General features: G+C 45.8%; 2 protein-coding genes across 2 annotated transcripts in view; both read left to right on the forward strand.

Annotated features, from left to right (window-relative positions):
- The window catches only part of LOC105983784 (histone-lysine N-methyltransferase PRDM9-like), a 30,277-nt gene extending 12,555 nt beyond the window's left edge, over positions 1-17,722 (forward strand). The window contains exons 2-13 of the mRNA XM_013013819.1: positions 131-1,242; positions 1,339-1,449; positions 1,643-1,731; positions 1,923-2,046; positions 2,294-2,401; positions 7,610-7,659; positions 10,554-10,710; positions 11,547-11,648; positions 11,847-12,118; positions 12,464-12,531; positions 14,328-14,521; positions 16,464-17,722. Coding sequence (XP_012869273.1) covers positions 131-1,242; positions 1,339-1,449; positions 1,643-1,731; positions 1,923-2,046; positions 2,294-2,401; positions 7,610-7,659; positions 10,554-10,710; positions 11,547-11,648; positions 11,847-12,118; positions 12,464-12,531; positions 14,328-14,521; positions 16,464-17,722 — 3,646 coding nt within the window. The remainder of the gene's footprint in view (positions 1-130; positions 1,243-1,338; positions 1,450-1,642; positions 1,732-1,922; positions 2,047-2,293; positions 2,402-7,609; positions 7,660-10,553; positions 10,711-11,546; positions 11,649-11,846; positions 12,119-12,463; positions 12,532-14,327; positions 14,522-16,463) is intronic.
- A 3,543-nt stretch (positions 17,723-21,265) lies between these two features.
- Lrrc14b (leucine rich repeat containing 14B) lies at positions 21,266-24,623 on the forward strand. Its single transcript, XM_013013862.1, has 2 exons — positions 21,266-22,152; positions 23,610-24,623. The coding sequence occupies exons 1-2, from the start codon at positions 21,266-21,268 to the stop codon at positions 24,253-24,255; spliced, it is 1,533 nt and encodes a 510-aa protein (XP_012869316.1). The 3' UTR covers positions 24,256-24,623.
- The last annotated feature ends 1,658 nt before the right edge of the window (positions 24,624-26,281 follow it).

Here is a 26,281-nt window from a genome sequence, read left to right on the forward strand (position 1 = left end):
GGCCTCCTCCACCGGGACCCCGGCCCCCTCCACCGGGACCCCCGGCCTCCTCCACCGGGACCCCGGCCTCCTCCACCGGGACCCCCGGCCCCCTCCACCGGGACCCCGGCCTCCTCCACCGGGACCTCAGCCCTCAGCCCCCTCCACCGGGGCCCCGGCCTCCTCCACCGGGACCTCAGCCCCCTCCACCGGGACCCCGGCCTCCTCCACCGGGACCTCCGGCCCCCTCCACCGGGGCCCCGGCCTCCTCCACCGGGACCCCCGGCCTCCTCCACCGGGACCTCAGCCCCCTCCACCGGGGCCCCGGCCTCCTCCACCGGGACCTCAGCCCCTCCACCGGGACCCCGGCCTCCTCCACCGGGACCCCGGCCTCCTCCACCGGGGCCCCGGCCTCCTCCACCGGGACCCCCGGCCTCCTCCACCGGGACCCTGGCCCCCTCCACCGGGGCCCCGGCCTCCTCCACCGGGACCTCAGCCCCTCCACCGGGACCCCGGCCTCCTCCACAGGGACCCCCGCCTCCTCCACCGGGACCTCAGCCCTCAGCCCCCTCCACCGGGACCTCAGCCCCCTCCGCCGGGACCCCTGCCCTCAGCCCCCTCCACCGGGCCCTCAGCCCCCTCCGCCGGGACCCCCGCCCTCAGCCCCCTCCACCGGGCCCTCAGCCCCCTCCACCGGGACCCCCGCCCTCAGCCCCCTCCACCGGGCCCTCAGCTTCCTCCACCGGGCCCTCAGCTTCCTCCACCGGGCCCTCAGCCCCCTCCACCGGGCCCTCAGCCCCCTCCACCGGGACCCCCGCCCTCAGCCCCCTCCACCGGGACCTCAGCCCTCAGCCTCCTCCACCGGGACCTCAGCCCCCTCCACCGGGACCCCCGCCGCCTCCACCGGGACCCCTGCCCTCAGCCTCCTCCACCGGGCCCTCAGCCCCCTCCACCGGGACCCCTGCCCTCAGCCTCCTCCACCGGGACCCCCGCCCTCAGCCCCCTCCACCGGGACCCCCGCCGCCTCCACCGGGACCCCTGCCCTCAGCCTCCTCCACCGGGCCCTCAGCCCCCTCCACCGGGACCTCAGCCCCCTCCACCGGGCCCTCACCCCCGTCCACCGGGACCTCAGCCCCCTCCACCGGGACCCCCGCCGCCTCCACCGGAATCCCACTCCCTCAGCCCGACACCCCAGTCCCCTGGCCAGAGGACCCCGAGTCCCCCAGCACCGCCCTCCTCCCCCGGCCAGCCCAGTCTCCCTAGGCCAGCAGACCCCAAACCACCACCTATTCGCTCTGCCACCAAGCCTCCCCTAAGAACGCCCCCTGACCTCAACGCCTGTCTCCTTGGCACCCGCAGTTCCCGAGGGGAGAGCCCCTTCTGCTGACCTACTGCCTGGCTGCGGAGCTGGTTTGGGCTCTAGCTGCCCTGCTGTGGAGAGGTCGTTGCCAAAGGAGCACAAGAAACGCGGTGGGGACATGGCCCCACCCCAGAACCTCCTAACCCTACCCTCCACACCCCAGAGTTTCCTAGCCAGAGAACCTCATGGCCTGGAGCCCCCTAACCCACAGCCTCCTAACCCCACACCATTCAGCACTAGAGCCTCCTAACCTAGAACCTTCTAACCCAAGAAACTCCTAACAAAGAACCTCCCACTCCATAGGTGGCACTGACTGCACCATGAGCATCCCAGCCAGTTCCCCAGAGAACAACTCAGAGGGAGAAGCAGGAAGACCTGGATGCCAGCCCAAGGTAGACATGTGGGAGGCAGCCAGACCTACCCAGGGCCAGAGGGAGGGGGAGCAGGGGACCAGAGGACCACAGACTCTAAGACATACCTGGTGCCTTGCCTGTTCTCTACCATAAGGTAGAGAAAAAGGCCAAGCTCTCTGCTTTTGATCTATGCTACTATATCACAAGGAATCTTTTTTAATTCCCCCCAGGTCAAAGATGCTTTCAAAGACATTTCCATGTATTTTTCCAAGGAAGAATGGGCAGAGATGGGAGAATGGGAGAAGATCCACTATAGGAATATGAAAAGAAACTACAATATGTTGATTTCTATAGGTAATGAGGTCTCTCTAGCCCCTTAGTTAGTTTGGCCATCTCTTAGATGGCTACAGGTGTTCACAGGAGACAGAAGAGAGGGAAATTTTTTCTTTTGTGTTAAGTTCAGGGCTGAATGTTTGCATGGACGAAATCCCAGCCTCACGCTCCCAACTCACTTTGTCTTGTGGTACTTTCCATTACCGTTACCTTTGTTTCTTCTCTCAGTTTGCTTCCCTTCTAGAAGGAAAGTTTTGCCTCTTTCCAGGTCTCAAAGCCCCTCGACCAGTTTTCATGTGTCACCGAAGGCAAGCCATCAAACCCCAGGTGGATGACACTGATGATTCTGATGAAGAGTGGACACCTGGACGGCAAGGTGAGGGACCAGGAAGACTTAGAAGTCACCCCTTGAAACCACCCCAGGTTTAGGTTTAAGAAATACCTCAGAAGTATCTGGGCACCAGTGGCTCATGCTTGTAATCCTAGCTACTCAGGAGGCTGAGATCTGAGGATCACAGTTCAAAGCCAGCCCAAGCAGGAAAGTCTGTGAGACTCTTATCTCCAATTAGCCACCAGAAAACCGGAAGTGGCACTGTGGCTCAAGTGGTAGAGCACTCACCTTGAGCTGAAGAGCCCAGGAACAGTGTCCAGGCCCAGAGTTCAAGACACACAACCAACAAAACAAAAAAGAAAGAAAAAAGAAATACCTCAGAAGTTAACAAGGAAAGTGTTTCTTCAAACACAGAAATGTCAAGAAACAAGCAAGATGCAATACAATATACATATACATATAATAAATAATATATAAAGTAAGAAACTATTCCTATAAAGCTTAAAAAAGTAAAAATATCATTTCATTTATAATAATATGTAGGAAGGCATAAAATCTGAATGTAAACAAGAAATATAAAATCCAGAATAGTTATTATCACAAAAGAAAGATGAAGGGGTAGCAGATGACTTTGCTGCCACTTGGTTAATTTTATATATTTTAAATTTTGACATAGAAACTATAAGATCTGAGGCAGATTAACTGAGTGATAAAGGGTGTAAAGGTTTTCTGTTGTCATTTTCCACACTTTTCTATAAATCATTTAAAATGTATTCGCAAACATTATTAGCCAGGTGTTATATTGTTTTCATTTTTATTTTATTTTCATTTTACATAATCTCACTATTGGGAAGGGATAATGGGACATGGGAAGGGATAGTGGAACAACAAAGAAAGGGGTAACAATGAACGACAAATAATATATTCATTGCCTTACTCGTGTAACTATAGCCCCTCGGTACAGCACCTTTACAATAAAATAAAATTTTTTTAAAAGAATCTCATTATGTAGCCCAGGCTGGTCTTGAACTCAAGATCCTCTTTTCTCAGCTTCCTGAGTACTGGGATTACAGGTGTTCGCCTTTATGCCAATCTTCAAAAAGGAATTAAAGAAACCTTAATTAAAGTGCAAATTTTCCCAACAGCTTCCTAACATTAATCTCATAATATTTGGTTATTGGAGTAAATGTCTTAAAAGAGAAAATGATTAACATTATATAAAGATTTATTTTTTTTTGGTCAGTCATGGCGCTTGAACTCTGGAACTGGGTGCTGTCCCTCAGCTCTTCAGCTCAAGGCTACTGCTCTCTCACAGTGCCACTTTTGATTTTCTGGTAGTTTTTTGGATATAAAAGTTTCATGGACTTTCCTGCCCAAGCTGGCTTTGAACCGTGATACTCAGATCTCAGCCTCCTTAGTAGCTATGATTACAGGCATGACCCACCAGCATCTGGCCTTATTTATATATCTTTATATAACAATTATCTTGCCCCAAAAGGAACCTGATTCTTTCTCTTGAATCTGGGAGAGTATTCAAGAGAGTGATTTAATTTTCTGGATTTTTCCCTTGAATTCTTGAATCAGAGATAGCATCAGATTAATATGGTGATATGTACTCAGTAGCACTCAGTATAAAATAGAAACGAGAAGCTCATTTCCTCTTCTTAACAGGAGAGGTTAGGAGAAAAAAGTCAATATGCCTAAACTGCAGAAAGCATCTTAGATTATGCCTATGACTCCTCGCCTGTATATTTCAGTTGTGTATGGACTTGAAAGCCCAATGTCTGGTTGTCTGCAAAAGTTCTGACATTAAAAGACAATGTTCATGAAAATGTATCTCACATGGTTTACTACATCTTTATCTCATCTCATAATCTCCAACCCTTTTAATTTATTTTTTATATGGTGGCTCCTGGAAATCATACAACATAATTCTCTTGATAGTTCAGTTTAAAGTATACAATATTGATAAATAACATGCACATTGTGTCAACAGTTCTATCCATGGAACAATATTACTTCCTCTTCTCCCTAGACCCTGGAAAGCATAGTTCTACTTTATGTAGATACTTTCTTTATATATGAATTTCAGTTGCTTCAACTACTTCATAGAAAGACAATTGTCTTTGAGTAACTGGCATGTTTCACTTAGCCTAATGTCACCTGCATCTTAATCCTGAATAGTGTGGGATTTCTTTCTTGTTTAGTGCTGAATAATGTTCCATTGAATGTATAAGCCACATTTTTTTATTCCAGTCCTGGAGCTTGAACTCAGATCCCTGAGCTATTTTGCTTACGGCTAGCATTACCACTTGAGCCACAGCTTCACTTTTGGCTTTTTTAGTGCTTAATTGGAGATAAGAGTCTCACAGACTTTCTTGCCTGGGCTGACTTTGAACCACAATCCTCAGATCTAAGCCTCCTCCTGAGTAGCTAGGGTTACAGGCATGCCTGGCTAACCCATATTTTCTTTATCCATTCATCACTTGGTATTATTTACATTGTTTCCACCTCTTGGGCATGCAACCTCTTTTTTTTTTTTTTTTTGCTAGTCATGGGGCTTGAACTCTGGGCCTGAACACTGTCCCTCAGCTCTTCAGCTCAAGGCTAATGCTCGAGCCCTTGAGCCACTGCACCACTTCCAGTTTTCTGAGTGGTTTATTGGAGAGAGTCTCACGGACTTTCCTGCCCAGGCTGGCTTGGAACCACTGTCCTCAGATCCCCACCTCCTGAGTAACTAGGATTACAGGTGTGAACCACCGGCGCCCAGCTATGCAACCTCTTTACAACTGTCAATAGTATTAATAATGCTGCAGTGACAATGAATGTACCAATATTTATTTAGGACCTTCCCTCCTTCTTTCCTATTTCTGTGTATACGAGGAAGTTAGATTGCTAGATCATAATCTAGTTCTACACTTTTAAATTTTGGGGGGGTTGTGGGGCCTAAACTCTGGGCCTGGGCACTGTCCCTCAGCTCTTCAGCTCAAGGCTATCACTCTACCACTTGAGCCACCATGCCACTTCTGGCTTTTTCTGCTTATGTGGTGCTGAGGAATCAAACCCAGGGCCTCATCCATGCAAGGTAAAGCACACTACCATTGAGCCACCTTCCGAGCCCTACTTTTAATTTTTTTTTTTTTTGGTCGGTTGTGGGGCCTGAACTCTGTGCCTGGGCACTGTCTCTCAGCTCTTCAGCTCAAGGCAATTGCTCTAATACTTGAGTAACAGGGCCACTCCGGTTTTCTAGTAGTTTATTGGAGATAAGAGTCTTAAAGACTTTCCTGCCCAGGCTGCCTTTGTACCGTGATCCTCAGATCTTAGTCTCCTGAATAGCTAGGATTACAGGCATGAGCCACCGGCGCCCAGCCACAGCACCCATTTTTAAAATTGTGTTATATGAGTTCTTGTTATTGTGGTTGTTATAGAGTTGTAGTAGTTCTTTATATAAACTAGATATTAACTTCTTATTAAATATATGATTTTCACATATATTCTCCCATTATGTAGATTGCCTTGGTCATTCTCTTTATTGTTTCCTTTTCTGCACAGTCTTTAAATGAATGTAGTCCCACTTCTCTATTTTTGCTTTTGTAGCTTATGAGTTTGATTTTGTACTCAAGAAATCTTTTCCTATTCAAGGTCCCTTGAGATCTTATAAGAATTTTTAGGTATTTTTTAATTTTAGACAAAAAATGGGATTGTCATTTTGATAGGGATAGCATTGAATATATAGATCATTTTGGGTTAAATGAATATCTTCATAATATTAGGTCTTATAACCAGTGAACACAGGATTTCTATTTATGAGTTTTTTTCCATAAATCATTAATAGTATATTTTATAGAGAAAAAAACAGAAATCTTAGTTTCATCCAAAGACACTCAAATCTAATTTTTCCTTGTCAATCCCTTCTAACTGTAACTTTGTAGCCATGTAATAAAGGCCACCTTAAGGATTTTTTTCAACTTCAAAAAAAGTAAACAATCAGGCTATCAAGAAAGGTACTCAATACATACTTTCCTTATATCACACAAACTAGTATTCAGTACAGTATGACTATGTAGGATATATATAATACACATGTTAACAAAGCAAATACTATAAGCTCAGAAACGTCTATTTATGAATTTTAGGACTGAATTTTCTATTTCAGTGAAGAATTACTTTACTGTTTTTAAGGGACTTGCATTGAATGTTTAGATTGCTTTCCACAGTAAAACCATTTTCACAATATTGACTTTTACCAATTCATGAACTCTTTCCATCTTCTGGTATCATTTCAATTCTTTTCTTTGAGGTTTTGTACTTCTCATTATAGAAGTCTTTTACCTCTTTGGTTAAGTACAAACCTAAGCTAATTTTTTTAAGATTATTATGACTGTTTCTGATTTCTTTTTTAGCCTGTTCATGGTTAGTAGAAAAGCTAATGATTTTAATATGTTGATCATATATCCTGGCACATTTCCAACAATATATATTAGAACTAGAAGTTTTCTGTAGGAGTTTCTAGAATCTTTTAAGTGTAGGATCATGTTAACTATGAATAAGGATAATCTAAATGTTTCCCTCCCTATTTTGACCTACTTTATCTCCTTCCCTTGGCTTACTGCTGTGGCTAGAGTGCAATACTGAAAGAGAGTGAAAAGAACAGACACATTTGTCTCATTCCTGATGTTAGCAGAAATGATTTCAGTTTTCATATACACCCTTATCACATTGAGATATGTACCCAGTATTCCTAGTTTCTTCAGGACTTTTATCATAAAAGGATGTTAAATTTTGCCAAAGGTTTTTTTCTGCATCCACAGAAATGATTGTATGATTTTTTTGTTCTTGATCTGTTTAGGTACTACATTCTATTTATTATGTATGTGGAACCACCCTTCATCACTGAAATGAAACTAAGTTGACCATGGTATATGCAATTTTAACTCCATAACCTTTTCTTCTTGTTCCTAGTTTGCTTTGTGGTTCTTGTTGCCAAATGCCAATTAAATTATAACAGATAGTTTATGAACACTCTAGAGAGAAGCAAAAAGATGAGTTTTGTCTAGGTTTGAAGAAAGTTAAGGGAAAACAGAACTGCTCCTAGTAGAAGAACAAGCCTTAATGACACTTCAGAAAGCATTTTCCTAAAATGGATTCCTTTGAAGCCTTTTCTCTCTGGCTCAGAATTTGCTGTTCAAAAAATGAGAATCCAGAGTTTGGTAACATTTTCTAACCAAAATACTGATTTCTCATCACTTTTAGTCAAACCTCCTTGGGTGACCTTCAGAACGGAACAGAGTAGGCATCAGAAGGTAGGTATCTCTCAAATCCTATTAATGAGTAAACTTTCTTCATGGATCCAAACACAGGTAAAATTGTCCTAGGAACCTCTGCCTCCTTTTCCTGATCTCTTCTGCTCTTGTCATCATCATCATTCTAAGATTCAATTCACATCAACAATAGGCACTACCACTTATTTTATTTTTACAATATTTTAGACTTTATTTTAAACGTCACATGAACAAATATATTTGAATATTGCAACAACCCAATGAGGCAGACAATAAACTATAATCACTTACTAGATGAGAAAACTGAGTGAGGTCTAGAAATATCTTGTGTCTGAGATCACACTTAGTGGTGGTTAAGTCTAACAAAATACTTCCTCTAAAGGCACTTACAAGTTCATATATACTTGCATAGTATTATAAAGTCTAAGCTGTCTTAGCCACAGCTGTCTTAGCTGTCTTCACACCATTCACTGAGTGATTATTCCAACTTCTGTTCATCTCTGTGATGCCAAAGTGATAGATGCACCAAGATAGATACACATTATTTGACAGTTCTAAGAAAAGCTTATTAAAACCCAGAAAATTTGTACTATTGGTGGCTCACATGAAAATTAAGACTTATTCTGATAAGAAGCGCTCTCAGCCCTAAGGAGTTTCAAGTCTGATGGTTGAGAAATGAAAAAAACCTGTGACTTAAGACTTCACATAGGGGCTGGGAAGGTGGCTCAGTGGTAGAGCGCTTGCCTTGCATGTATGAGGCCCTGGGTTCGATTCCTCAGCACCACATAAGCAAAAAAAAAAGTCGGAAGTGGCTCAAGTGGTAGAGCACTAGCCTTGAGCTGAAGAGCTGAGGGACAGCGCCCAGGCCCAGAGTTCAGGCCCTATGACTGGACCCAAAACAAAACAAAAAGACTTTACATAGGCATATGTCCTTCTGAGGCTAATTTCAAAGGCCAATTCTGTGAGGAAGAGGAGGATTGGTCCTTCTTCTGAGCTTTAATTAGCTGATTCTTGCATCTTCTGCTGTCTTTTGTTTAGCTGCTGCCTATATATGTGAGTCCTTTGAGTAGCTGAAACATATCTGAGGTTCTTCAGAGGTCTCAGGTCCCAACAGACCCCCCTCAATATTTTCAGCATAAACAATAAATTATAATTAATGACAAAATAAGTAAGCAGTTTAGAAATTTAACTACAAGTAACAGGCTCAAGAAATACTGAATATAACACCTTCAAATTTGATTTCAACTAATTTATTTCAACTTGCAGAGGAAGTAAATTTGTATTAGTGCTGTAAAAGAAACGGTTGGGGGCTGGGGAATGTGACTTAGTGGTAGAGTGCTTGCCTAGCACGCATGAAGTGCTGGGTTTGATTCACTAGTACCACATATATAGGAAAAGCAAGCTGGAAGTGGTGCTGTGGCTCAAGTGGTAGAGCACTAGCCTTGAGCAAAAGAAGCTCAGGGACAGCGCCCAGGCCCTATGTTCCAGCCCTAGGACTGGCAAAAAAAAAAAAAAAAAGAAAAAGAAATGATTAGTTTCACATCGATGCTGTATTTAATAACTGACAAGATTATTTGGTGAACTTTTTTTTTCTTTGGTGCTGGGCCTGGGACTTGAACTCATGGCCTAGGCACTGTCCTTGATCTTTTCTTGGGGGGGGGGGCCTGAACTCTGGGCCTGGGTACTGTCCCTCAGCTCATCAGCTCAAGGCTAGCACTCTACCACTTGAGCCACAGCGCCACTTCCAGCTTTTCTCTTTTTGCTTATGTGGTACTGAAGAATCGAACCCAGGGCCTCATACATGCAAGGCAAGCAAGCGCTCTACCACTGAGCCACCTTCCCAGCCCCTGATCTTTTCTCTTTCTTTGCTTTTCTCCTTTGCTTTTGTCAAGGCTAGCACTCCACAGCTTGATCCATAGCTCTACTTCTGGCTTTTTTGGTAGTTAATTGGATTTAAGAGTCTTACAGCCTTACAGTCTTACAGCCAGCTTGGGCTGGCTTCAAACTTTGATCCTCAGATCTCAGCCTACTGAGTAGCTAGGATTATAAGCATGAGCCATTAGTGCCTGACTGATGAATATTTTTTATTTTACACTATCACATCAAAAACTGACATGTATACCAATTTATAGAATTGTTAGGTGGTACATACTTTTTCAGGCAAAATTACATAGAAACAAGTTAATCTAATTTCAAAGTCAGCTGTTCTTTCTAATTGCAACTTGAAACTTGTAGCTTCATATACTTAATTGTTCATATAGATTTCTAGCAACAATTACTTCCTAATCTCACTGCTCTGCCTCCTCATTTTCCAGGTAAATTTTGTACTTCTCCACTTTTCCACATGTTCTGATTCATTAAATGTCTCCTCTAGAAGATGTGCTCTTTCAAGCTTTACTTTCTTCATTCACAGACCTTGTTTGCTCTTAGGTTTGTATTCTCAAGTGCTCTCCCTCCTTCAGTCTCACTTATATGGATTTGAGAGAAAACAGATGGGAGATGACAGCCTTAGAACATAGATTCTAGGGGCTGGGAAGGTGGCTCAGTGATAGAGTGCTTGCCTTGCATGCATGAGGCCCTAGGTTCAATTCCTCAGCACCACATAAGCAGAAAAAGCCAGAAGTGGCGCTGTGGCTCAAGTGGTAGAGCGCTAGCCTTGTGCTGAAGAGCTGAGGGACAGTGCCCAGGCCCAGAGTTCAGGCCCATGACTGACAAAAAAAGAAAAGAAAAGAAAAAGAACACAGATTCTAATTCTAGATTCACAATCCATTCAGGCTCTTCCTTTTTCTTCCTATATTCACACAACTCAGTTTTTTTTCAAGAGCTGCTGAAGCATTAACTAAAGTTATGCATAAAGTAAGCTATAAAGAACTACAGAAATGAATGTTGTGCTTTATATGTGACTTTCATTGAAGGGAATGCCCAAGACACCATTAGGTAATGAACCTAGTTGGAAGAAGTTCTCAGGAATTACAAATTTTCCGAAGACAAGTAGATTAGAACAGGCCCAGAGACCAGTGTCCCCTCCTGGAGAAGCAGGTACACAAGGAGAGCACTGCAAACAAAAACTGGGTAAGAGAAAATAATTGGAAACTTTAGTCGTTTTGGAAATTCTACAAAGGTTGATGAGGGTCCTCTGACGATGTGAGGTGGACTTTGGAAAGGCCAGACATAGGCTGTGGGACTAGTAATTAGGTTGCCATAGACTGGCATGCAAGAGCTTGACTATAAATTACACACTTGGGCTATTATCCACACGGAGGCACTTAGGCCAGGGCACACCTTACAATCTCCCTGGACTTCTGAATGTTAATCTGAAGAGCATGTACAGCCTGGGCTGGGAATGTGGCTTAGTGGTACAGTACTTGCCTAGCATGTGTGAAGCCCTGGGTTTGATTCCTTAGAACCACTTAAACAGAAAAAGCCAGAAGTGGAGCTGTGGCCCAAGTGGTAGAATGCTAGCCTTTAGCAAAAGCAGCTCAGGGACAGTGCCAAGGCCTTAAGTTCAAGCCCCATATATTGTTTGAAAGCAGTAAGTAAAAGATAAAATAACAGATACATGTTATGTGTCCAATAAATCTGTGACCACACATTTTCAATCCTGTATGTCCAGGCCTTTGCTCAATACTTAACATGCCTTCAACAAATATTCTGAGTGAATAAATGCATCAATGACAATTGTATAAGAGGCTTGATCAAGTAGAAATTAAACTTGAAAATGGGGACAGCCAAAAATTAAAATTGAATTAGACACCTGCAGTCAGTGTTGAAGTGAAATCTTTGTCTCTCTGAGGGACCCCAGTATGTAGGAAGAAGAGATGATAATTTGACTGTAAGAGATTTCACATTTCTGAAGAAATAGGGACACTCTAGATACCCAACTTCACTAATCATTGTTCTTTAACTAGGACCCAGGACAAAGGAGGTAAAAATGAGGATGTACAGCCTACGGGAAAGAAAGAGTTATGCTTATGAAGAGATCAGCGAGCCCCAGGATGATGATTACCTCTGTAAGTGACCCTCTGTGCCTGTTCATGCAGGAGGCTGAAATGTTCATCAGGCCATTTGGCCCCCAAGCTACTTTGTTACTCTAGTAACTTCAAATGAAGACCTAAGGGACAATGAAATGTGTTCTGTGCTCTTTCTGATGACTGTTAAATTTGGGAATGTACATATTCCTTGACTAATCCTTGCTCCTCTTGCCTCAGATTGTGAGCAGTGTCAGAACTTCTTCATCAACAGCTGCACTGTTCATGGGCCACCTATATTTGTAAGAGACAATGTGGTGGACAAGGGGCATTATGACCGTTCAGTGCTCAGTCTGCCCCCTGGTCTGAGAATTCGACAATCCAGTATTCCTGAGGCTGGGCTTGGAGTATGGAATGAGGAATCTGATCTGCCACTGGGTTTGCACTTTGGCCCCTATGAGGGCCAGATCACAGAAGATGAAGATGCAGCCAATAGTGGATACTCCTGGATGGTACGAAATGCCTCCTTTTCCCCCTTCCTCTAAGTCCATGTGTCCCTCTGTGCCTCCAGTGAAACATTGCTAGGACATGGACAAAAAGTTGTGTGTATTTGTGGAATCCCCAATTAAGATCAAATGGTAGTGAATAAGAGCAGATTGTGATAGAGGCAAAGTGTATCCACTCTTAAGGAGCCTCTGTTAGGAGCATGACAAATTCCCTCAGATGTATAGACCGCTTCCTATGCATTCACAACTGGTGGCTGAATCCATGCAGGCTCAAAGAGCATCACTGAAATTGAGTAAAGTGATTGTGTGATTATTACTCAAAAGCCTTTACCTTGTCTTTCTGAAACTCAGATCACAAAGGGGAGAAATTGCTATGTGTATGTAGATGGAAAGGATAAATCCCAGGCCAACTGGATGAGGTGAGTCCAACAGTAGTGTTTATGGTTCTTGAGAGGATACTCACCTCACAAGACGTGCTCCCTTTCTTCTCATCACACCTTTCTCAATGGATTCCCATATCTGTTTTTCTTTTTCTCTACACGGTGCTTTTAAAATCATGAATACTTGAGGAAAAAGAAATAAAAATATATTTATATAGTATAGCTGGGTTCCATAGCTCAAACCTGTAATTCAACTTGTGAGGTGGAGGTGATGAGACCACAATCTGAGTGAGGCCAGCACTCGCATAAAAGTTTGTAAGACCTCTTCACAAACAATGGCGTGGCTGGGAAGGTGGCTCAGTGGTAGAGTGCTTGCCTTGCATGCATGAGGCCCTGGGTTCGATTCCTCAGCACCACATAAACAAAAAGAAAAAAGCCAGAAGTAGCGCTGTGGCTCAAGTGGTAGAGCGCGAGCCTTGAACTGAAGAGCTGAGGGACAGCGCCCAGGCCCGAGTTCAGGCCCACGACCGGACCCCATATGAGGTGATGTATCTCATGCAACACAGGGAAGCACAATCAGGATGGGACCCCAGGCCAGCCTGGGCATAAAAATACCTCAAAAATAGCAACAAGAAAAGGGCTAGTGGTTCAAGTGGCAGAGTGCCTGTCTTGTAAGAGGTAAGTTCAGTCCCTGAGTTCAATCCCTACCTCCACTGTGTATGCATGTATGCAGATATATGTGTATTTAATTGTATCAAAACAAATATTCCCATGCTAGACAAAATTGAGATACCAGAGTAAACACCAGAGGGCTTAACTTCACTGGGCACTCCAAAATGTCACTGATCCAGAATCTATGTCCTGTTTCAAAGAATTGCCTTCAGTACTTGAACAAATGCTACAGTCTGAGTTATTGTGAAGGGCATATGGAGAAAGAAATGAGACATTTCATTATAGGAATATTTAACTATATTTTTCCTATTTTTTGAAAAGTATACAGTGCCCTAACAACCTACTATAATGGACCTTCAGTCTATGAAGGTAGGAACTCTCCCAACCCTAATACACATTAGCTCTTGATTCAGAGCTGGAGGAGAAGTGAGCTCCAGGAAAGCAGTGACTCTATGATGTAGCTACAGCCCTATGTCACAGGGATTCCTTGTCTTAACAAGAACAGACAATAGCCGGGCGCACGCCTGTAATCCTAGATACTCAGGAGGCTGAGATCTGAGGACTGCAGTTTAATGCCAGCCGGGGCAGAAAAGTCCATGAGACTCTTATCTCCAATTAACCACTAGAAAACCAGAAGTGGTGCTATGGCTCAAGTGGTATAGTGCTTGCCTTGAGCTGAAGACCTCAGGGACAGTACCCAGGCCCAGAGTTCGAACCCCACAACCAACAAAAAAAGAAGAACAGACACTATGAATAAACTAAAATTTCTCTTTGTAAGACAAAGAGATCTCTGAATTTCTGTGGGAACCTAGTAGAGACAGGTGCATGAGTGAGGCCAATCTAAAGAAAATTACTTGGGCCAAAAGCCAAGTGATGTGCGCTAATCTAGAAGCAGAGTACATGCCCCCCCCAAACCTATGGCAGAGCACATGCCCCCACCCAAACCTATGGCAGAGCACATGCCCCACCCAAACCTATGATATAAACCTAAACTCAGTTTAGAGAATGTGCATTTTATGACCAATCAAGATGGAGAGAAATCTGGAATTAGGCTTTGAAAACAGTGCGCTTAGAATTCTAGAGTGGATGAGTACTAGGAGCAGATCCAACAGGGACTAGAAACTTATCTTATGTTTCCTTCTCTGTGCCTGCTTCAACCTTAGGTATGTGAACTGTGCCCGGTATGATGAGGAGCAGAACCTCGTGGCCTTTCAGTACCACAGGCAGATCTTCTACCGAACCTGCCGTGTCATCAAGGCAGGCTGTGAGCTGCTGGTCTGGTATGGGGATGAGTATGGACAGGAACTGGGCATCAAGTGGGGCAGCAAGTGGAAGAGAGAGCTCACAGCAGAAACAGGTGGGCCTCACTATGGTTCCTTAAAAAGGAGGAAAGGAAAAAAAAGAATTCTCTTTGGAAACTTTCAGGTATCAACTCTCAGGTAGAGCAAAATGCAGTTTAAAGTCAGTAAATTTCAAATTAGGTACCTCTGAAATTAAAGATGCTTTTGTGCAACTTTATTAGGAAAATTTTATTTTTAAGTATTTGTCCTGATTTTACATTTTAAGAACTGTACATGTTAAAATGTAACACAAAATACTCTGCTAAAAGGCTTAAAGGCCAAACAAAGAACCTACCAGCTCTCAGAACCAGATACTTGTGGCCATTTCAGATTTTTTCTTTCTTTTTTAAAAAATTTTTTGGTCAGTCATGGGGCCTGAACTCTGGACCTGGACGCTGTCCCTCAGCTCTTCAGTTCAAGGCTAGAGCTCTACCACTTGAGCCACAGTGCCACTTCTGGCTTTTTCTGCTTATGTGGTGCTGAGGAATCGAACCCAGGGCCTCATGCATGTGAGGCAAGCACTCTACCACTGAGCCACCTTCCCAGCCCTCAGTTTCTTCTTAATTTCCTCCATATTCACAAATGTTATACATATGTTGATGTTCATTACATCAACTAGTTATTCTGTGAATTCCTGCTCTAGCTAATAGGAAGAAAATCAGTTAGAATGAGGGTTCCCATAGAGACTTGTGTCTAAGGTCAGATAGTGACTCCTGCTTTGGAGAAAATGAATCCAGAAATTGTGTGTTTAAAGAACCCTTGTGATGTAAGGTTGAGTGTGGCATATATGGTAAGGAAAACTTTCTCCTCAGAAATAACATTTCAGAGGGAAAGATAGGCATGAGCAAAAGATGCCAGGCAGGAGAAGCTAGTGCAGCTTCGCTGAGGCAGAAAGAGTAGGGTATTTAAAGACTGGCTGAGACAGAGGAAAGAAGACTGGAAATGTGGAAGCTATAAGTCAGACCAAAACACTAGAGATGGAGCAATGGTAGAATTTTCAGTTATCTATTCTAAGACAATGATTTGGTTAATTTTTGGAAAATAAGCATCTGTCTCCAAGTTAGAAAGGGTGGTGGTTTCTGGAAAAGTGAATAGAAGACAGGAATTCAGTCAGGGATATGTTAATAATGAGGCTTCCTGTAGTATTCGAGATACGCTTAGACTTAATGAGATACATCAAGAATGAATAGATGATATGAGGCCTGGGGGAGGACATAATTTCATTTTACCTTCTATGGGACACTGAGAGAGAAGCAATTTATTGTCAGGGCAGCAGGAGCCAGGGATCTTTAGTCAATGGGACCTGGCCCACTCTGTCTTGTGCAGCCTGAGATCTACTTTTCATGGAAGATCCTCAATTCCTCATATCTTTTTGACTGGGGAGACTCAAATTTAAACATTCACATATTCTGTATCTAGCCACAACTCTTTCCAGATTCTGACATTTGTACATCTTCAGACTGAAGATATAATAAATCCCTTTCTCCTCTCAGAGAGAGAAGACTGACAATGGCAAGGTCATTGTTACTAATAACAATGCCACCGAAACCATAAAAGGTTGGCATTTCTCAGTAGAATGATACACCTTCAAATAGTATATCAAGAAAGGTGCTCAGGAATCGGAATGAGGTAAAATGTGGGAAGGATAGGGGAAACAGGATATGGCTTAGAAGGTATTTATAGCTCAGAGACCAAAGTCACTATAGCTCTATCTATACCAGGACTAAAACTGCTTCTGATGCCACTGGTCCCTTATCTGGCTGACAGACAGTAAGGATCCCTGATGTGGGCTTTATGAATTCCTACAGATGTAGTGACTAAAAATGTATGGAAAAATGAACAGTAAGGGAGTACTTGATGGAAGACAGCTTGTGTTAATATGTGAAAACTGAGTGTAGCAAAGCAGATCCAGATAGTGTGTCCACATCTACCCTGACCAAAAACTCCTTCTTTTATCAGAACACAAACTGGAGATCCATCCTTGCAACTTGTGCTCTTTGGCCTTCTCCAGCCAGAAATTCCTCAGTCAACACATGGAGCGCAGTCACCACTCACAGACCTTCCCAGGAACATCCTTTATAAAAAACTTCCAACCATGGGATCCCTGTTCAGGGGACCAGCCTCAGGAGCAACAGCATTCATACAACCAGAATGAAAAAATTGCGGATCAGGAGGCCAAAGGAAGCTCCAAACCCACACCTAAAAAGACAAGACATGGAGTTACTTCGAGGGCCTCTCCCAACCCACTCAAAGGACAGATGGAGAGATCTGAAGAAACTGAGATAATGATGGAGGAAGGACTCAGAACAGTCCAGAAAGTGAATACAGATGCTCCAAGCAAATTATCTGTGAAAACCAGAACCTCAAGAATTGTACAAGTAAAGAATGAAAAATATGGGCAAGATTTCAGTGACCAGTCAAGCCTCACCCAGCACCAGAGGACACACATAGGGGAGAAGCCCCATGTCTGCAGGGAGTGTGGGTGGGGCTTTACACAGAAGTCAAACCTCACCCGGCACCAGAGGACACACACAGGGGAGAAGCCCCATGTCTGCAGGGAGTGTGGGCGGGGCTTTACACGGAAGTCACACCTCACCCAGCACCAGAGGACACACACAGGGGAGAAGCCCCATGTCTGCAGGGAGTGTGGGCGGGGCTTTACACAGAAGGCAAGCCTCACCCAGCACCAGAGGACACACACAGGGGAGAAGCCCTATGTCTGCAGGGAGTGTGGGCTGGGCTTTACATGGAAGTCATGCCTCACCCGGCACCAGAGGACACACACAGGGGAGAAGCCCCATGTCTGCAGGGAGTGTGGGCGGGGCTTTACACAGAAGTCAAGCCTCACCCAGCACCAGAGGACACACACAGGGGAGAAGCCCTATGTCTGCAGGGAGTGTGGGCGGGGCTTTACACGGAAGTTAAATCTCACCCAGCACCAGAGGACACACACAGGGGAGAAGCCCCATGTCTGCAGGGAGTGTGGGCTGGGCTTTACATGGAAGTCATGCCTCACCCAGCACCAGAGGACACACACAGGGGAGAAGCCCTATGTCTGCAGGGAGTGTGGGCGGGGCTTTACATGGAAGTCATGCCTCACCCAGCACCAGAGGACACACACAGGGGAGAAGCCCTATGTCTGCAGGGAGTGTGGGTGGGGCTTTACACGGAAGTCACTCCTTACCCGGCACCAGAGGACACACACAGAACAACCATAGAAATGACAAATGTGTGTGTGTGTTGGGGGGAGTAGTTGGGAAGGTGGGGAGGGAAGGGATGGTAGGGGAAAAACAGAGGAGGCAACAATGCTTGATAGGAAATGTACTAATTACCTTGCTCATGTAACTGCAACCCCTCTGTACAGTATTTTTACAATAAAAAATACAAAAAAAAGAAATGACAAATGTAGCCACTGCGCACACTAGCTCTAATGAGGCTTCAGAGGACGTCTACTGGCCATTTACAGTCAGTCCCAAGAGTGCAATGTGATCAGAAATAATAAATAAGTCCTCCGCCTGAATGTTAAATGTTCAAGGGCTGTTCACACACTATTACCAAACTATTCCCCTTCTTGTGTGCTTGCTTCATACCTAATAAATGTTCTGTTCTTACAATTCCAAAGCCAATGCCAGTTACCTCATTCAGGAAACTCATACTTGAGTTCTGGGCTTGATAAGAACTCAACCTCTGGAAAGATGTATGCCTTAGTTAATTCCAGTAAAGTAAGTGGAGAGTCAGTTCCAGACCCAGAGAGAAATAGGGGATTTAGGACAGACTTGGGTCAGAAAATGGGCTTCCCTGGTCTCCTGAGAAGTGAGGCTTCTCTCCCTGTCCTGCTGCCATGCTCCTTCTTTGTCTTCTCTTGGCTCCTCTTCTGGTTTCTTCCAATCTCTAGAACCTTAGAAGTAAAAGTTAGCGATGTGTGTACACTTGTGAGTATGTGAGTGTGTGCGTGTGTTATGGGTGCATGAGTGTGGGAGGTTATGAGGGTGTGGGTAGGCACATGTGCGCATATGCATTTGTGCTATACATGGGGTCTATGTCCCTTTGGGGTTGCCAGTCAGGGAGGAAGAAATGTCCTCTAGAAGAACTCTAGATCCTCACCCTCCTCCTACAGAGAAACAAACAAGATTATGCAGTATGACGAATAAAATAAGAATGAAATTGTGACATATGTACAAAAATAGGTATATTATGAAAAGATACACAATAATGCTGTATTTCTTATGTAAACCCATACATGCTGGCAAGACTCAGTTCAGCTCAAGGAAGGTTAATGGCCATCTTGTCTCAGGACCTTGTTTCTCCAGCCATGGCCCTATTCTTGGTTCCATGGCTGGAACTAGGCCTAGCTTTTCTTCCCTATCAGAAACAACTAAAAATGTTTTTAGGAAGAAACATGCTCTTTTATAAGAAAGGCCTGAGATGGAGAGAGGAGGCATATGTATCAGACATTTAGGGAATGGCCCTTGCTGCCAGGTCTGTGGCCTTGGGTCTCAGGCTCACTCATGAGGTAGAACAGAGCTCTTAGACTGAAATGCCCCCAGGGAAGGACAGTGAGAGCTGTCAACTCGGTTTACCTTACAGCCACATACCCATCCGTGACTTTCCTTGGGCCCCACTCCCCCTGTAGTGTTTCAACTCAGCCTTCCAAACCAAATAGCTTGCCTGTTTGCCTTTGCCTTGATCAGAGTACTTATTTGTGTATTTATGTTATCTTTCTATTGCTATAACAAATACTTAATATAATCATCTTATTAAGGAGAAAAGGTTTATTTTTGGCTCACAATTTCAGAGATTTCAATTCATCATCTATTGCCCTGTTGCTTTGGGCCTGTGGTAGCTAGTACATCATGGCAGGAGTATATCGCAGAGAAAAATGGCTCGCCTCATGGCCAGGAAGCAAAAGAGAAAAGAAGACTGGGGCTTCACCATTCCAAGAGCACGCCACCATACCCAAAAACCTCTAACTGGAAACGCCGTCTTACTATTAAGCCCAGGATAGTTTTGAACTTCTATTGGAGCGCACCACCACACCCAATTTGAGCTCCACCTGTTAAATTTTCTACTTCCTACCAACAACATCTAGCTGAAGATCAAGCCTTTGAGCCATGGAGTTTGTGTGTGTGTGTTTGGTGGGGGGGAAGCATTTAAAAACCAAACCATAGTACCTATTTCTTCATGGTTCTTCCTCATCTTCAAATTCAGGATAGCCTTTGAATGCAGTCAGTGAGGTAGACTGCAGAAATAAATGATATATTTCTTACAGAAGTGGCCACTATATTATTTTCCTAGTGGTATGGCTTAAAATATAACTTTACTAACTCACAGTGTGGAGTCTGGAATTCTGAAATCAAGGTGTCTTAGTAGGACCCTATTCCTACTCATTCTCTCAGGAGGGCCTTTCTTGCCTCTTCTAGCTGAAGTTTTGGGGCTTGGTGTTTTTTGGCTTGCCTTGTTAATCAAGAACGTAATTCAATGACACCTGTTAAAGCATGGTAGGAAAGATTTGTTTTTCAGGACCCTCACGACAGGTCCAGCACCTATCATGCATGGGACTCTGCAGGGAAAAAAGGCAAGTCATCATTAGATCACGGCTTGTTCCCTCATGCCTACTCCAGCCGAAATTCACAGAGTCTGAACACATGGAGGAAGTAAGGAGCAAGAGAGGAGAAGCCATCTTGAGTCAGTCCTTGTGGTGAACATTTTATGTATGTCTTATCTAGACTAAATCACCATTTTCTCTTTAACTTTGTCGCACAATTTCTATGGTATAATACAAAACAAATGGTTCCTGACACACTGCTCCTAAAAACCTCAGAATGCCTTCTACATACTAATGAAATTACTGGTGGTACCATCCCTAAATACCTTCACATGGAAAGATGTGAACTCATTACCAAATCATTGAACTGAGAAGTGAACTGAAATCAAAGCTAAAAGCAGTTCACACTAGCCCTGGTGGCCACCGAAGTCTAGACTTGCTGAAAAGTAGAGAGATCTTGTTATATTCCAAGAGCTTAAATTTCAGTGCTCTGACACAGCAATTCAAGTCACAGCCTGCACCAATCTCTCTCCAGTCCTAAACATCCAGCTATTCGACATTTACTTAACATCCACTAGTCCTGGCTGAGAAAAAATATCCCACAGGTGCCTCCATTTACCTGAAGTGCTTTCTAGCTTCCCAGCCTGCAGAGAAACCACCTGCTCTGGTGAAAAGCAGGACCGCTGCAGCATGCCCGGGACTACCAGGGAAGAGATGCAGACACAAGCACAGACTGGTAGGCTGGCATTCTTTGTGTGTTCTTAAATGCAGGGCATGGTTGTACCCCATTCCTGGCACACTGCCCCTGATTTCCAACTGTAAGTAAAAAGGCAGGCTCTGTCCTTACCTTGCAGCTTTGATTGGATGGCTCAGGGGTGGACAGCAGATCTGCTTAGATGGTATTTAGGCCTCAAGCCACCTTTGCCAAAAAATCCCTGAGCTTTGTCTCTGAACAGCCTCACACTGAGCACCAGAAACTAAGCAGGTCTGCCTTCACTAGCTGGCTGCCAGGAGGTAGACAGATGCTTCACAGTCACAGCCAAACAAGTGTCCCAGGCCCAAAATAGCAGTCAGATGATCAAAAGGGCAAGCTCATTACTTTGTTTTCCAAAGCCCAGCTGCTCTCAGCAAGAGCAGCTAACAGTAGGTTTGAATGGCACACACTTTGGGGAAGATCAGCAGGGACAGTCCAATTCTGCCTCCTGTCCAGAGTACAATGAGATCTCTTCGCTTCATTTCTGCTGAAGTCCTGGTGTCCCACCCCAGCGTGGCTGTGGAGGGCCTGAGTAGTGTGGCCTACAATCTTTACCCACTCCTGTTCAAGGCCAGCTACCTGCGGGAACAAGCGGAAGTAACCCGTGCTGTGCTGGGCTGCTGGCCCCTAGAGGAATTCCGGCTAGATGTACTACTGGGGCCAAGCACTGACCACCCTGAAGACCTGCGTGACCGGGCCTGCAAGACCTGCCTGGAAGCCTGTGTGCAGGGCCTGGCTGATCACGTGCTTCAGGGCAGGAGCTGCCGGCTGCAGAGAGCTGACCTTACGGGTATCCGGGATGTACAGGTGCAGCGATGTCCCTGTGGCAAGGCTCTGGGAAGGTGGGGCCGTACTGAGCTCCTGGCGAGGATATGCTGCCAACTGCAGGCAGAGGCCTGTGCAGTCAGGCGGCCTATTGAAGTCCTCGTTGACCTCTTTGTCACTGAGGGCAACTTTGAGATGGTGGTGCAGGCCCTGAAGCCAGCAGGTCTGGCTCCTCTGCAGATGCGCTGTCCCTCCTTCCGGGCAGACAGCCTGAGCCCTGGGCAGCTCCTGCAGGTGTTAGGCCTAGCCAGGCCAGGGGAGCTGCGCAAGCTGGAGGTGGTCCACAATGTGCGGCTACATGCTGGCCATGTGCAGCAGCTGTTAGCCCAGGTGGGATTCCCTCACCTGACTTCCCTCACCCTGCCCACCAAGGCCTTTGACACACCCTTCCCTTGCGTCCCAACTTCTGAGCGTGAAGACTGCCTCCTTGCCTCCATCGCCAGGGAGCTCAGCAGCATGACCCGGCTGGTAGAGCTGAGTGTGTCCTTCTCCACGCTGACAGGGAAGATCCAGACTCTGCTGGGGTGAGTCTCCGAGACTGAAAGGAAGAGGCTCTTGGCTTGAGAGGCTGCAGAGGTGCTGAGCGATGGGAGAGAAGCGGCTTACTCACAAAGCCCCCACCTCAGTGCTCTGGAGCTTCACTGGGCAGAGCACAGGAGAGAAATGAAGGAGAAGTTAGAGGGCCAGGAGAGAGCCAGAATACTGAGGGACCCTAGGAGACCACTTCCAGTTAGCAAGAGCCAATGTGCAAGAAACCATGCCTGCAATCCTGGCACTCAGAAGCCTGAGGAAGGAGTGTGAATTCAAGGCCAGCCTGGATAACAGGGAGACTGTCTCAAAAAACAAGGTCTGGGGGCTGGAGGTGTAGCTTAAGTGGTAGAATGCAAGAAATGAAAGAAAGGAAGGGCTAGAAAGTGACTTAATGCTAGAGCGTTTGAGTAGCACGTGCAAAACGTGGCTCTGATCCCTAGCACTAAGAGGAGGGGAGAGGGGGAAAGGGAAAAGGGGAGGGGGAAGGGAGTGGAAGAAGGAGAGGTGGGTGTGAAAAGAACATGTTAACTAATGAGTCTACAAGGTAGCTTTAACAGGGCAGAGCTAACTACAGTGACTCCTGTAGTTGTCTATTGTGGTGAAAAAGTTCCCTGAATTATCTCAGGTCAGGAATAGAAACCTGGCTCAGCTGAGTGGCTCCAGGTTGTCAGCTGACTGCGGGGCTGTAGCATTACCCTGGCCTGTCTGGGCAGATACTAGCCTGAGATCATGGGGCTGGGAGAGTGCCTGGGCCTCCACTACAGGGTTCTCATAGTGCTGAAGCCAGTGGTTTCCCCCCTCTGCAGCTGTGCTATCAAGAGGAGCAGGCAAACACAGGCACTGAGGGATGCGGTCAGAGTCAGGGCCCCGCTGCCCCTTTGCTGATGCTAGCTGCTGACACCAACTAAATCAGCATTACTGACTTGGGGATATGGTGCCTCAGTTGGGAATCTCTGGCTTTCCCTTCCTGGCTCTACATTTCTGGATTCCTGTTGTTAGAGTAATGGCTCCTTTTTCCTTACTACTGCCTCCTTTGCCCTGCATCAAGCTTTCAGAATGGATGTTCTCTCCAGGACCCTGCACATAACTCCTTTCAATATGAAAGTGGTTGTTGGTGAAATCTGCCACTGAGGTGAGATGAAGACAAAGGTCTCTTTGGTTCAGGTTAATTCTGGACCACACAGCAAGCCCAGCAGCTGTAGACTGTGTGAGAGCCAGGGAGCCAGCCGGTGTCCCAGTGAACCTTATTTATGGACACAGACAATTGCATTTCATGTAGCTACACGTATCAAACAATTTCTACAGACTGCATGTAATCAGGTGAGAACAAGACTTGCCCCACAAGGAGCAGTCTGCGTTCCCTGTGACAGACAAGCAGATGGATCACTCACCTCCATTGTTGTTCACATGGGACCCCTCTGATTTGTGCTGTTTTCTGCCTGCCCTACAGCCCCCTCAGGACACCACTGAGAACGCTGGACCTGGCCAACTGTGCTCTGAACCACGAAGACATGACCTTCTTGGCAGACTGTATCCATGCTGCCCACCTGGAGGTGCTGGACCTCAGTGGACACAATCTGCTTCATTTATATCCCTCTACCTTCCTCAAGCTCCTGCGCCAGGCTGCCCAGACTCTACGGGTGCTGACCTTGGAAGAGTGTGGCATCACTGATAGCTGTGTGGGCATGATGATCCTGGGCCTGAGCTCCTGCCACCAGCTCCAGGAGCTCAAGTTCCTTGGTAACCCGCTGTCAGCCTGCGCCCTCAAGCGCCTCTTTTCTGCACTCTGTGAGCTCCCTGAGCTACGCTGTATCGAGTTCCCTGTGCCTAAGGAATGCTACCCGGAGGGTGCTGCTTATCCCCAGGATGAGCTGGCCATGTCCACATTCGATCAGCAGAAATATGCTGTGATTGCAGAAGAGCTGCGTGGCGTGCTGCTGCGGGCCATGCGGGAAGACATCCAAACCTCCACACCACTCTTCGGGGGTTTTGACCCAGAAGTTCATGAAACCAGCAATGAGCTTGGGGCTTTCTTGTTGCAAGCTTTCAAAGCTGCTTTAGACAACCTTTCCAGAGCACTAAAACAAGCAGAGTAGGCCCTTGAATTGTGCATTTTAACCAGCTCAGTTGCCCAGAGGTCAAGTCCTGTATTAGAGCATAAGGCTGAGATCTCAGCACCAGTAGCTTCACTGAGAAAAAAAGCATTTGTTAGTGAAAGCTGTGGGTGTGCCTGTCAATTAAAGAAACCCTGCCTTCTAAATGTGCCATGCAGAGCCCTTGGGTTCAATTCTAGAACTAGGTGAAGGTGCCACGGCAGAGGTCCAGGAACTGGGGCAGAGTGGAGACCTCAGCTGATATCTACTATGGCAGCCTGAACCCTGGGAGCAGGGTTCACCTGACTCTGAAGCAGAAGGGGAGGAAGTGAGATCACTCATCACAGAATACAAATAATAGAAGACCCCATTAAAAAAACCAGGAGAAAAAGACTAAACACAGAAAGTAAAATGAAAGGGAACCAAACCAGTGGGCCTAGCAGAAACTCAGCAGACCTGGTAGGAGATGTTCTTTGCTGGGTGCCAGTGTTTTCTAGACAATGTGTCCAGGGGACAGAAGCAGGAGTGGCTCTATCCTTGTTTGGCTCAGCATATAAGCAGAGGTATAGCAGCTCAGTGAAAGTCTGAACTGAGGGCATCTCATGACAGGGATGCCCCAGTATTTCTTAGTGTAATTCATATTCCACTTTCTACAGAGCAGCTGGATTCAAAGCTATACCTCAGGCTCCCTTGCTTCTCTGGGTGTGTGAGACCTGGCACTTGAAAAAGCAGTACATTATCACCTGAGGAATACCCACTGGAAATCCACTCTGCCAAGGTCTGCTTTGCAAAAGCTGAGTTTTGAGCATAAATAATAAAACAATAGTTTACTCAGATGCAACATTGTTCATTGCAATTCTGATTTTTTTGGGGGGGGTCTGGTAGTGGGGCCTGAACTCTGGGCCTGGGCGCTGTCCCTCAGCTCTTCAGCTCAAGGCTAGCGCTCTACCACTTGAGCCACAGCACCACTTCCGGCTTTTTTCTTTTTGCTTATGTGGTACTGAGGAATTGAACCCAGGGCCTCAAGCATGCAAGGTAAGCGCTCTATCACTGAGCCACCTTCCCAGCCCTCTGATTATTTTTGTGTGTGCCAGTCCTGAGGTTTGAACTCAAGAAACTGGATACTGGTCCTAGACTTTTCTGCCTGGGCTGGCTCTGAACTGTGATCCTTAGATCTCAGACTCCTAAGTAGCTAGAATTACAGGGGAGAGCCACCGGTAGCTGGGTCATTCTATTTTCACAAAAGCAGATCTTGCTGCAGAAATCAGACTTTCCCACCCAAGGACACACTAGTAAAAAGTTTTAAAAATGCATGTGGCTTTGCCGGGTGCCAGTGGCTCACACCTGTACTCCTAGCTATGCAAGAGGCTGAGATTTGAGGATCACAGTTCAAAGCCAGCCCGGGCAGGAAAGTCCATGAGACTCTTATCTCCAATTCACCACTAGAAAACCACAAGTGGCACTGTGGCTCAAGTGGTAGAGCACTAGCCTTAAACTGAAGAGCTGAGGGATAGCGCCCAGGCCCAGAGTTCAAGCCTCCAACTGACTGAAGGAAGACAAGGCATGTGGCCAAAGAATAAAGAATGTGCTGATCAGAGCTAGAGGATCATTTCAGGAGTTTGCACTTGGCCTTGCTATCTAAATGACTGATTCCAAAGGTCAAAACACCAATGAGAGTGTTATTTCCTGATTGCACATTTGGAGACTAGGGAAACATACACAGGCCCAGTGGACTCTGTAGATACATCAGTCTGCTGCTCGGGTTGTCACCCTCTCCTCTGTCTCTCTAATTACAAGATAAGAGCAACATTCTATTCTGCTCTCAGCTACTCAAAACTGCTATCTGAAATCTACTGGCTCCCAGGGTAGCCCTAGGGAAGGTGCTGTGGTTGTCATTCCGTCTTGATGTTTCAGTCACTCAACCACCAGCCTCAGCCACTCCCAAGCCTCATCCTTTGGCACTACCAATCAGGGCCAGCCTTAGCTCTGGGAACAGGCACTAGACCCTAGATGCCTCACTCACTGTCTG

The sequence above is a fragment of the Dipodomys ordii genome, unplaced genomic scaffold, assembly GCF_000151885.1.
Source record: "Dipodomys ordii isolate 6190 unplaced genomic scaffold, Dord_2.0 Scaffold21, whole genome shotgun sequence".
NCBI classification, from domain to species: Eukaryota; Metazoa; Chordata; class Mammalia; order Rodentia; family Heteromyidae; genus Dipodomys; species Dipodomys ordii.

Excerpts from the sequence above, each read along its gene's own strand:
- Lrrc14b (XM_013013862.1), top strand. The coding sequence starts at position 21,266 with ATGAGATCTCTTCGCTTCATTTCTGCTGAAGTCCTGGTGTCCCACCCC. Across the intron at positions 22,153-23,609 it reads AAGATCCAGACTCTGCTGGG|CCCCCTCAGGACACCACTGA; the intron begins GTGAGTCTCCGA and ends CCTGCCCTACAG.